At 45.8% G+C, this 12767-nt stretch overlaps 1 protein-coding gene across 14 annotated transcripts in view; it reads left to right on the top strand.

Annotated features, from left to right (window-relative positions):
- Window positions 1-370: 370 nt before the first annotated feature.
- The window catches only part of LOC307175753 (metabotropic glutamate receptor 7-like), a 67323-nt gene continuing 54926 nt past the window's right edge, over window positions 371-12767 (top strand). For 9 of the 14 annotated variants that reach the window (XM_079901220.1, XM_079901217.1, XM_079901218.1 and 6 more), the window contains exons 1-3: window positions 371-902; window positions 10178-10259; window positions 12222-12312. In XM_079901220.1, the coding sequence (XP_079757346.1) occupies window positions 384-902; window positions 10178-10213 (555 nt within the window). In that variant the 5' untranslated portion in view covers window positions 371-383 and the 3' untranslated portion in view covers window positions 10214-10259; window positions 12222-12312. Of the gene's footprint in view, window positions 903-5266; window positions 5687-10177; window positions 10260-12097; window positions 12313-12767 lie in introns of those variants that run through there. The other 5 variants (XM_079901214.1, XM_079901212.1, XM_079901213.1 and 2 more) reach the window with 3 other exon arrangements.

Raw genomic sequence — 12767 nt, 5'->3', positions numbered from 1 at the left:
GGTGGGGAGAGCCTGAGAGCGAGCGAGGGTGGGAGGGAGTGGGCGGAGGAGGAGAGGGAGCCGAAGGCGCATTTAAAGCGATAGCCATCCTCGCTCTCTCCCCAGTGCTGGGCTGTTGAAGAGCTCGAGCTGCAAGCCACCGAGCGCGAGCTCGAGCGCGGCGCGCTGGCCGGGGAACCCAAGAGCGCACGGTGCCCCAAGCTGGCAGGCGCCGCGGGACCCCCCACCCTCGCCGACTGCCCTTCCCCGGGCGCCCCTACCCTCCTCGCCCGCAGGAGACCCTGGGCTTCCCCGGAGGAGCTCACCCCAAGGGGCCAGGACTCCGGCGAGCCCGCCACCGTCCCTTCGAGTGCCGCCGCCACCACCGCAGCCGCGGGAGCAGTATGGTCCACCTGGGGAAGCTGCTCCGCGCCCTGACTTTGATGAAGTTTCCCTGCTGCGTGCTGGAGGTGCTTCTGTGCGCGCTGGCGGCGGCGGCGCGCGGCCAGGAGATGTACGCCCCGCACTCCATTCGGATCGAGGGGGGCGTCACCCTCGGGGGGCTGTTCCCGGTGCACGCGAAGGGTCCCAGCGGAGTGCCCTGCGGCGACATCAAGAGGGAGAACGGGATCCACAGGCTGGAAGCGATGCTCTACGCCCTGGACCAGATCAACAGCGATCCCAACCTGCTGCCCAACGTGACGCTGGGAGCGCGGATCCTGGACACTTGTTCCAGGGACACTTATGCGCTCGAACAGTCGCTCACTTTCGTCCAGGCGCTCATCCAGAAGGACACCTCCGAAGTGCGCTGCACCAACGGCGAGCCTCCGGTTTTCGTCAAGCCCGAGAAAGTAGTTGGAGTGATTGGGGCTTCGGGGAGTTCGGTCTCCATCATGGTAGCCAACATCCTGAGGCTTTTCCAGGTAGGGGGGCGCTCCCTCCGGGGCAGAGCGCGCCGTAGCTCCCCGCGCTCTTTATCCTGAAGGCTGGCTTGGACTCCAGGGGTGCGGGGTCTGGTCAGCCTTCGCTCATTTCCACCCTGGAGATCCTGCCGAATCCCTCCCACCTCACCCGAGGAGGTACTTGCCCTGCTTGATTCCTTTCCCTTCCATCTCTCCCCTGTCCGCGCTCCACTCCATCCGGCTTGACATTCTGGATTTATGGCCCCATTGACAAGAAACAGTCTCCGAAAAACAAGGCGATGATTTAAATGGGTTTGCATTCGAGTGAAATATGGTTCCAAACCAGGCTTGTAAAAGTGCCGGGCTCCTGTGAGAGCCACTTAGGCGCAAGGAATATGAAAGATGAGAAGACGCCTAGAAACTAGGCATTTCTCAACTCCCCAGCTTCCCTGCCCCAAGCCGCCCGACAAGCTGCAGCTGCCTTGGAAAATTTCGAGAAGAGCTTAGGGAGGCAGTTCTTAAACCGAAGGCTAAGTCTTCACCTACATTTGGACGTGAATTGCCCATTTCGCTCGGGTTGGATTTCCCGACCTGTCACCTATCTCTGCGAGGGCATGGGGCGGAAGGCGTGGGGACTGTCCTCAAGCGGGGAGAAGCCACCCGCAGACATGCCCCCAGGTGATTTGCTCTGGGCAGTTGTTTGCACCGTCTAAACTGCCTTTGCGATCCGGCCACTGGCAGGAGCCGGGCGATCAGCTTTCTACTCCTGCCAGCTCAGAGCCCGGAGGTGAGCTCATGCTAACTGCGAAACACAGTCGCTTTTTCTGCACCCACCCTGTGCCCATCCTTTCCCACGACCTCTCTAACGCAGCCCCCAACCCCAATTCTGGGTTTTGAGGACGATTCTCAGAGCCAGACAAGAAGGCGCCTGGAGGGAGGCAGTAGGGTGCGCTGAGCAAGGCTGGGCGGTCCTCTAGCTCCGGGTGCAGGCGGGCAACGGCGGAAGATGCGAGGACGGCGGATCGGGCCCGCTGAGCGGTGGGCGGTGCTGCAGTGCTCTCTCACCGCCTGCTCCCGCAGCCTCGGCCCCACGGCTCCTGTGCCGCCCTGGGTATAGATGGATGGCTTCTGGATGAAGAAATTGAGTTTCAGGGTCTGCGTGACTATGGGTTCTCTTGTTTCTCTGTCTTTCTTCCTGTGTGTCTCTCTCCTTGTGTCTCTTTCTCCCTGCTTTTTTTTTTTTTTTTTGTCTCTCTGTTTTTATGGTCTCCCTTTCAATTTCTGCCTCTCTTTTCCTTCTCTACCTCTATCTCCAGGTTTTTTGTTCCTCTCTGTCTTGAAGTGATCCTTTCCTAATGCACAGCTCTCTCCCTGCCTGGTAGGACCCAAGCTCAGTTAGTCCCTTCTCCAGATGTTCTGGCTGGCCCTTATGCTCCCCGTAGCTAAAAAGTCGGCTCCCTCTCAAGTGCCTTTCCTCAAGCATGTTGGGTTTCTGGAGGGGACTCCTTGTGAGATTCAAGCTGTCACTACATCAGCACCCAGGGGTATGAAGTTTGTGTTTGTGCTAGAAGGAGGGGTGCCTGTCTAAAGCTGCAGCCTGGTATGGCCCCTCTGAGCCTCTGAGCATCCCTAGCACCTGTTGAGTATGCCACCTCTAGATGTTTGCAAGGCCAAAAGTGCTTCTGGGCAGCCTTCACTTTGAGGTAATGCTTTCAGGAAGAGCCTGGGTTGTCGGAAGCAAAACCCAGAAGCACTTCCTTTACCTCTGAGCTTAAACTAGAGAACCTGAGGAGGCAGCGCTGCAGGGAGGATGAGGCCAGAGGTCACCTGAGAACCACAGGGGCAACTCACAGTATTTTTACTGGAGCTCTGGGGGTTGAAGGCACATTTGCTGTTTGACATTTTAAAAATTATTTTGGCGCCTTCACTTGGAGCTTGGGAGCTTGCAGATGGGCCTGCCTGTCGAAAAAAGAGTGAAATCTTAAAGTCAAGAGAGAGCTTGCAGACTAGGTGAAGGATTGTGTTTGCTGAAAAAGATTCCAGGGGGAGCTGATTCCTTCTCCGGTGTGTGGATCTGAGGCACTTGCAAGAAAAGAGAACGCTTGCCTTATGGTTAGTTCCCCCCTTCCCTGGGCTGGGAAGGAAAGGAACTGAATGCCAGCATTAGCAGTGTGCGTTGGGACCAAAACCATTCAGAGAAAACACTGTCATTTTCCTCTAATTTGCAAATTGCAGCTATTCATGTTGGATTGAACAGCTGAGGGAAAAGAGCCCCCAGTTTTCACCTGCATTTATTGAGAAGAGGCTGGTAGTAGGAGGGATGCACCAACTTGTAGCTTGTGCTGCAAGCTGGATATAAGCTTGGTGTGAGCATCCTGGTTAACCACTGTCCATGTTCAAATATACAGAGATAGATTCCAACAATCTCTTCCAGTAGCCTTATTTTTGCGTGTGATCTTAGAAGCTCCTGGCATGTAAGTCCAGCCCCCAGTTTCCCAGCCTCTGTAAACCTGCAAAATGAATAGAGAGAATAGTGGAACACAGACCCCTTGTTCAAAGACACAGTCACTTTAGGGAAAGAGGAAAAGAACGGGTAGGTGAATCTTCTCTGGGATTGCAGGGTTCAGCTCAATGAAGACTGTCCTGTATAAAAGAAACTCCTCTAAATGGTTGAATTCTTAGCTCTCCAGAGATTTGAGTTTTCTTTTCCCCAGTCCCTGTGGGTTGCTGTGGGGAATGTGCCAAACCTATCATTTGAGATAAAAATTTATGGTGAGGTAAGCTTCTAGGCTGGAGGAAGGAAGACTTAGTGACTGAAATGGGGGATGCTAAGCACTGGGGGGCAGGAAGGAACAAGGAGCTAGTAATGGATGTAACAAATGCTGCAGCTGCCAGCAAAGCCTGGATTGAAGTTCCTTCCTGAAAATGAGGACCTGGGCAAGAATGACCACTCAGATGTAAACAGTGTCTCTGACTGGGAATTCTCATCTGCCTGCCGGTGGGCCAGAGCTGAGCAAGTCCTTTCTCTCCTCTGTATGCACACTGAATTGGTTAGTAAGTGACATGTCAGAGGACAGGAATCATATTCAGTGGATCTTTCAAATCCAGGAGTTTGAGGCTAATGAAATTAGTGTGTGGCCAGGGCTCTGCCAACTAGAATTAAGTCACTGCAGCCACCCTGCAATGCATTTTCAGCCTGAAGGGAGCATCAGGGAGGAATTTCGGGAGATTTGTTTCTGAGCCTGTACAAAATAATACTCTCCTAATGCTAAGAAAGATTAAATGTAAATTAATATTGACTACGAGTAACATATTTAAAAAATAATCGCCGAGTGGGGGATGGCTTAAAGTGGAGAGATTATATAATATGGTGTGCAAAGAATAAATCTCTTCTGACCACTGTTTCATGGGCTATAAGTAAGATCTATTACAATGGAAAGTAATGGGAACGTTTTTATTCAAGGCTTCTCTGCTATTGACTTGAGAGCAAACACTCTGAGAGTATAAATTACTCTTGCTGTGTGCTGACTCTGAATGAACAATATTTCATGTGCAGTGACATGGTCTAAGCTATAGACTTGGAATTGAATGGCATCTGTTTCAATTGTTTTGTTCTCTCAAGAGCAACTAGATAGAAAAAAGTGGTCAATTTGACCCTTGTGGGAGCGTGTTGCAAATCTAAACCTGTGTCCCTCATACCATAAATGAAATACATTTGTAAATTTGTAAGTGTTTTCCTTCTGTTCATTGATGCTTGAGTATAATCTCAAACTGGCAGCAACATTTTATACGTAAGTACTTGGTTTTCTTCCTTTCTTCTTTCTCTTTCTCCTCTCTCTCTCTCTCTTTCTCCATCTTATGTAATTGGATAGAACTGGGCACCTAGGATGATGTGGTGTTACTATAGTGGGATTTTTTTTTTTAAAAAAACAACTCGAAGTTACCCTTTTAAAAATTTCATAAATACAGGTGTCAGTGCCATTTGGAATAGTCTCTATAACAATTTCTGTCTCCACATTAACTGTGTTTCAGCAAATTTACCTAACAGATGGTGAGTGGGCAATTTTTAAAGGGGCATTTTTTAAAAGAGCGGAGAGGGAAGGAATAGAGACAGGCACATACTATATTTGAAGTTACCTCCACGTGTATTTTATGTATGTATACCCATACAATTAAGAAGTCTTTGGATGTTTTATCTTCAAGAATAATTCAGATAATGGATTACTTGAATATCATAAACATTTAGGGTTTAACAGATTTGTTACATATACACGTTGTATCATGGATTTAAAAGACCATAGCAAGCGGGCAGCGGCGGGCGGAGCGACCGAGGGGCGGCGCGGGCTGGGCGGCGGGTGCGGGGGTCCGTGCTTCCTCGCGGTAGAGGGCTGGGGTTCGCCGGCGACGCCGGGTTGTTCCGCGTTGCCAGGTTACCGAGCGCGTGCCCCGCGCCCGCTCTTCCGCCCGGGCCGCCCTCGGCGCCGCCTGAGCCGCGGTGCGGGCTGCGCGGGGCGCCGGTTCCGCGGAAGCCTGGGTCGGGCGCTGCGTGCGGGACTCTCGTCGCTCGTGGACGGGGCGCGAGCGCGCGGAGGACGTAGGGCGCCGACCTGGGCCTCCCCGGCGCTCCGGCTCCGCTCAGGGCGCCCGCTCAGGGGCCTCCGGCGCGAGGCCCCCTTCGTGGTCAAGATGGCGGCGCCCAGGCGGGCCGCGCCGAGGTGAGCTGGAGCCGGGCCCGGAGAGGGGCGAGTCGGCCACTCCCAGGACTTGGACCCCGGGCTGGTCTCCCGTCTCCCGGGGAGCGGTGGGTGAGTGGGCGCGGCCGCGCGTTGGTCCCTCTCGTGGGGTGGTCAGCTCTTCGTGCGTCCGCAGACTTCTGTCGTCTTATAGTCAGATCTGGGGTGGCCCAGGTTGGAGGCGAGGGTGCTTGATTGGGGAAACCTGAGGGGTTTAAGGACTCTATTGCGATCGTTTCAGACCCCAGCAAGAAGCTGAGCAAGTTTCCTCCTGACTCTCTTCCTGGCTAAGTTTTCTCCTTTCTCTGAAGGCGCCAGCTTTCCTGAATCACCTTGTTACCCGGGGGGATACAGTTGGTGGTTCTGACCGTGGAACGTAGGACCCGGCGCGGGGAAGCCTGAGCTGGTCCTAGTTACTTTGTTTGCAAAGCACTTGTCTTGTCTTTGGAATCTGTGTATGTAACCGACGTTGGGAAGAGCCAGCGTTTTCTCCTCCAATACACTGCGAGGGGTAACTTTATACGTAAGAAACAAGTGGGCGTTCACATCCATCTCTTTTCCAACCACTGAGTTTTGGTTGTGTTTCTTTTCTTTAAGTTTGTCTCGTTCTTAAGTGATAACAAAAATACACACAAAACAAAAAAAAGACCATAGCCAATTACACAAAGTATACTCTAGTCGCAGTCCTGCCATTAATTAGCTTAAGTCATTTAATTTTTCTAGGCCTCATTTTTCTCATGTGATGTTTTTTCTTTGAAAAAGTATAGTTTCTGGAAGTCTCTAATCTCTGTGTCATAGTTCAGCTTGGAGAAAACCTGTTCTTATCCAAACTCCATGACATTGTATTTCCAGCTCCAACTTTGGACTTTGAGTGAGTTGAGGGCAACTTTTTAAGGATATTTTCACACAGCTTTTTTAGTTAATATCAGTCTAGCTGACTTGTCATACTTAGACTTTCTCCCATATTCTTTTACCAGTGTGTTCCTTAGTCATATATATAAAGACTGTTGTGGGAAAAATGACCTCCTGGGTCAGCTTACTGCATGGTCATCGACACAGGGCAGGGAGTAAGATTCTGTGGATTTTACAGAAGCAGATACAGGTTTCATTATCCATGTCCTCTCCCCTTTCATCTTACAAAAACAGCAGGCTTTTCTTGGAGAACTGCCAGATAATGCCATCCTGCCTCCTCACGAGCCCCGGGGATGAGTCGCCCAGGGACTGAACTCCAGTAAAGCAGGTGATTGGCTCATGGGTAGGCATCTGACCTCGGCTAAGTCTATCAGACTCCTCCCCAGGACTTTTGTCTCAGAGCAAAATGGAAGAATTGTCTTTTCTCTCTGGAATTTCTAAGCTGGGGAGATATGACTCTGGGACTCCCAGTGACCATCCAGCACAAGAAGAGACTTTCTGTAAAATAAAGTCTTGCAGAGGTAAGCAGGGCTGAGCGATGTAGAGAGAGCTGGAACCCTGCTGATACTCTGGAACTTCCAGATCCAACTGTATCTGAATATGGCTGCATCCCTGAATTTCTAGTACTTGTTTGTTGAGGTTGTTGTTGTTGTTTGGTTTTTGTTTTTAAATTTCCTTTGACTATTTTGAATTTGTTTTCAGCCATGTGCATTTGAAAGCATCATAGCTAAAAGAGCTAATTTCCTACATTAATGTCAGGTTTGCTTCCTTAAGTGAAAAATAATATCCGCTATTTTCTTTAAATAAAATCCTTCTAGCTCAGGTTTGAGATATTCAAAACTCTGCCTCCTACCCCCCTCTTTTCCAACATTTACTATATCACCTTGAAGAACTTGTGACCACATCTTTCCCATCTAGACGCAGTTGAGAGAGAGAGCAAAGACTTCTGATATAAACTGCAACCTATACGCCTCCTACCTGGAAGCTTTAGAACATACTTGATTCTTGTCATTAAAGCAAATCTTTTGTTGTTGTCTCCAGGGCACAGAAGCATTTTCATGGCATAATGGAGTACAAAGTACATTAAGCCTAACTCTATTTCTCATCCTCTTACTTTAAATAGGCAGAAAAGAACAATCTCAAACACATTTTCCCAACAAATAAAATACATATACGATTATGTTTAGAAGACGTTTATGCAACATATAGTTAGACTGATTAATTAATGGACCTTTCGCCAATTGGCACAGTAAATATATATGTTCAATGTGCTCAATTAAAAAGAAGACAATAACATATTTTTACAGGTTAATTATCTGAGAAGAGTATTGTGCCAGCACACTTGATACTACAGTATTTCATGTTTGACAGGTAATCTTCTTTCAATTATATTTACTGCTAAATGTTTCTTGGATCAAGCTATTAAATTATAAGGTCACAAGTAAAATGATATGAAATTACAATGATAAAGGGACACATATCCCACTTTATGAGAATAGAAGTTCTATTCAGTACTACTAGTAGTGACCACAGTACTAATTTGAGCCCTTACTATGAGCCACTGTGCCCATATACATTTAGTTCTTACAGTAGTTCTGCAAAGGGCATATAATAATCCACAGTGTAAAGCTGAAGAAAGTGATTCTCATAGCTGAAAGTCACATAGCTGGTGAGTGGCAAAGTCTAGATTCAAACTTAGAGTCGTCTGACAATGCCCAGGTTGTTGACCACTATGTACACTGCTCAATTGTTGCACCAATAAAGAAGTGCTTGAAATAATTATAGATTTGCCTACCCCGAAACTGCAGTGATTTAAAGACATCAAAGTTGCCAGTTGCTTAACCACATCTACTTACAGTAAGAAATTACATTTTATTTCATTTCTAAAACAAGATTAATTCTGCAGGCCCATCGAAACTTGAGCACACAAATCCTACCTCCAAATGAACGATGCTTGTTTTCCATTATTCAACAGATGGCCCTGTACAGAGGCAATAAATATATAGTAGAATTTTCATTCAAATAAATGAGAAGAGAGGTTTCTTCTTGTCCTGATTCAGTGCCCATCATTATGGATTATGATGGCTCTTCCCAAACTTTACTTCCTTCACTCCACTCTTTCTACAAAACTCCAGTAATGGAATCCATCATTCAGATATATGTGCAAAGCGAAAGGACTGTATTGATACAGTTGCTGAAAGTCAAGTTGATAGAGCACAGGAAATACATCCTAATAAATGCAACATTAATGTTTGTGTGGGCCTTGGAGTGAGGGGTAGAAGAATTTTCAGTTTAATGGAATATTTTGCCTCTTGCTGTGAAAGTGTGGCTTAATAGTCTTGTAATTGGTCATTTACAGAATCCTCCATCTCTGGGTTTCATGCTTTCTTTACTCTGCAGCTGTTGATTCCTTCTCTTGTTCTGGATGGAAGATAGCAACGAAGCCACTTCAAAGGGCTCAGCCTGCCTTTTTGTGTTATTGTTTAGATGAAGATATTTCCATTTATTAAAGCACACTATTTAAACATTTTTATCATGTTTCAAACTTGACTGTGTCCTGAAGGTATGAGCACAGGCAGACATAATGGGGGATGTTTTCCAGGAGAGAACATACCCTTATCAAAGGAATTATCAGAATTTTCATGTATGGATTGAGAATCAAATTCTGGAGTTAGACCTGAATTTAAATTCATACTCGCAACTTATTACCAGTCTCATCTTGATCAAACGGTTACCACACTTCTCATCAATTTCCTTATCTTTGAAAGTGGAATAAGAGAAGTATGCCTGGTGGAGTTACACATCAAGCTCATCTGATAGAATATTCATAAGGATTTTGCACAAAATATACATGGAAATATTTTAGCACTGAGTTTAGCATGCGATTCGTCTTCAATACATTTAAGAGCTATTATTTTATTATTATTATGCTATCATTAAATATCACTATTACTTAAATGTCATTATTGCTAAAATTGCTGTAAAACTACCACAATAACCCATGATGAATTCCCCTCTTCTGTTTCCTTTGTTTAAATGGAAAATATATATATAAATCTAGACAGAGAACACTTTAGTGATCCTATTCAGTGGAGTGAGAATTTCCATGGCACTGATTAAAACAAATCCTGAATTGCATGGACTTAAGATAGCAGGGAGGGGCTTCCCTGGTGGCGCAGTGGTTGAGAGTTCGTGACCCGATCCGGGAGATCCCACATGCTGCGGAGCGGCTGGGCCTGTGAGCCATGGCCGCTGAGCCTGTGCGTCCGGAGCCTGTGCTCCGCAACGGGAGAGGCTGCAACAGTAAGAAGCCCGCGTACCGCAAAGAAGGAGAAAAAAAAAAAAAAGATAGCAGAGAGGCTAAGAGATTTGAAGTTCGACATCCCCAAGTGTGAATTCTACTGTGACCCTCTTCTAGCTCTAGAACCTTGAGGAAGTTACTTAAACTTTCTGAGCTTTACTACTAGTTTCCTCATCTGTATCTTTTTCAGGACTATTTATCAAGCATCTTCCTGTTCTCTATGCTTGGACGTATCAATGAATAAATTAGACAAGAGCCTTTGCCTGCGTGCTCCTTCTTGCATGCTTTCTCCCTCCTTACACTCTCGTGTGGAAACGGATGTTATAAATAAATTCTATGCTTTGTCACAGGTTGATGGGCACTACGGGATAAGGAAAAGGATGTGAAGCTCACTGAAGAGGCTTGGGTTGGGAGTGCTGGAGGAGTGTACAGGTAGGTTCTGATTTTAAATAGGGTAGTCAGGGTGGATTTTATAAGTTGACATTTGAGCAAAGACTTGAAGTGAGGGAGTTGTCAGAATGTATGATGGGGAGACCACTCCGTGGGAGCAAGAATAACCAGTCCCAAAACTCTAAGGCAGAAATATGCCGGGCAGCTTGGAGGAATATCAAGGAGGCCACCCTGGCTGACTTAGTCAGTGGGGAGGAAGAGACAGCAGGAGGGCTGGAGGTCGGATATGTGATGGGATGGATTGGGTAAGTCCTGGGAGGCCATCACATGCATTGTGTCTTTTACTCTAAATGTAGGCAGCCAGGGGCAGGATTTTAGCCGAGGTGTGGCATGAACTGTCTCTTGTTTGAAAAGCATAACTCTATCTGTGGTCTTGAGGATGTGGGGAGAGAGTGGAGTCAGGGAGAATCTCGGGAGGCGACTACAGGATCCTCGAGGTCTATGTTGGTGGCCTGCACCAGGCTGCTAGCGGCTGGTAATTCTCAGAAGTGGCACATTGGGAAGGTTGTGACAGCATTTCGTGGTAGATTGAATGCAAGAATGGAAAGGAAGAGGGGGTCAAGGGTGAATTCGAGATGTAGGGCCTGGGGAACTAGAAAGGTGTGGTTACTGTCACCTAAGATGGAAAAAGTTTGGGGTAGAGCACGTTTGGGGGATTAAAGACCAGTTTTGGAGGTATAAGATTTGAGATGTTTTCGTGACATCCAAGTAGAGATGCTGAGTACACAGTTGGATACACAAGTCTGCAGTTCTGAAGAAAGGTCTAAACTAGAGATACACTTTAATACAATGGAGATATTAAGAATAATTACATGGAAGCGCTATTTTAAAGGTAAAATGAAGTAATGCAATTAGCACTCTGTCTTCTCAAAACATTTAATAACTGTTAGCTAAAATAATTACCTGAAATGAAAAAATACCTATAGTTTGTTTTGTTGTTTGCAGTAAAAGTGAATAAAATGTCACAATTATTTTAATAGTATTTGTGACACAGTAGTTTTAGTTAAGACACCATGACTACAAACATTTACACTAAACCTTTCAGTCTCCTGCTTTTCACTCTGATAGGGTACTTGGAACCATATTTTGTAAGGTTTAAGTTAGTTGTCATAGGGTACCTCTTTAATTAGAAGTAATTCTGAACTGCCTAGTTCCATGCAGTTTTATATACATATATGTATAATTATTATTTTATGATTTATCAAACTCTGTTGAAAATTTGCATCACTGATATACATTAGAATTTAAGCATTTACCCAGGTACTCAAGGAAAAAAATGTACTTGTCTTGTAATTTCCATAGGGGTACTTACTTTCACATCTTCCCTTCACTTTGCAATTGCAGACATGGCAGGGGAAATATTATCTTACTGGTCTTTGAGTTCCCCTTAGCTATCTGCAACTCCTTAAACAGCCTTTGTGGCTTAACCAAAATTCTCTTCCATCTTCATTCCGCTAACAGATATTGGTCTAAGCATGTACTTATACTAAAAAATGCATGACCACGTTGTCTCTACACATCTATAATTTTATGTTAACACTATCATTATGTAAGCTGTACTTTAATTGTAATTATAACAGATTTTATGTCAACACACATCCATTTCTAGTGTTCATCTGGTGTTCAAGGGGAGAGCAGCATGTCGTAAATTTTATCAAAATATAACATCTGAAGAATAGAACAGAGGGTAATTGTGTAATTCTGTATTCACTCTAATTAAGTTCAGTGGAGTTGGCATAATAGAATTAAGATGAAAAAAAAAAGACATCGAGGTACCATGACTCCCTCTCCTAACACACCCTTTTCGTATCCGAGAGCAGAGACTCAGCACCTTTCTGTACAGAAATGGAGACAGGAAGAGGCCAGAGGATGAATGACAGGCACGAATGAGGTGGAACTTTGAAGAGCAACATGGAAATGAAATACTTCTTTTGTATTTGGTAGGTGGGGAAAATGTACCAGCGTGTATGCCTACTGGGACCACGTTTTCCAGAACAGTTAAGCCCAGTGTCAACTGTGCTGTCCCACCTTCCTCGTAAGTAGGAACATACTGTTACTTGAATCTTTGCTTCCTGTTTCTTGATAGCTGGTTGAGAAGATTATCACAGGAAGTGCATCTTGTTAGCAAATACACTGTTTTGAAATGATTGACACTCACTGAAGAGTGGCAACTCCAAGCTTGCTCTCTCTTGATCTTGGACTATTTAAGTCTGGAGTGCAGGAGTGGGTTATGGGGAAAGACCATTGGAATTCTTATGTCTTCAGCATAATGGTTATAGCATAATGGTTAGGAGTGTAGGTGCTGGTTCAAATCTCTGCTTTCCACTTGCTAACCATATGAGCTTGGGCAATTTACCTGATTACCTGAACCTCAATACTCCTGCCTATAAAATGATGTTAATAATATTTCATCCCCATAGACTTGTTTTCAATGTTAACATGAAGTCACTTACACCAAGCACTTAATACAATGCCTAGAGCATAGTGAAG

This window comes from Stenella coeruleoalba (assembly GCF_951394435.1).
Source record: "Stenella coeruleoalba genome assembly, chromosome: 17".
Lineage (NCBI taxonomy): Eukaryota > Metazoa > Chordata > Mammalia > Artiodactyla > Delphinidae > Stenella > Stenella coeruleoalba.
This window is presented reverse-complemented; position numbering and strand designations above follow the sequence as displayed.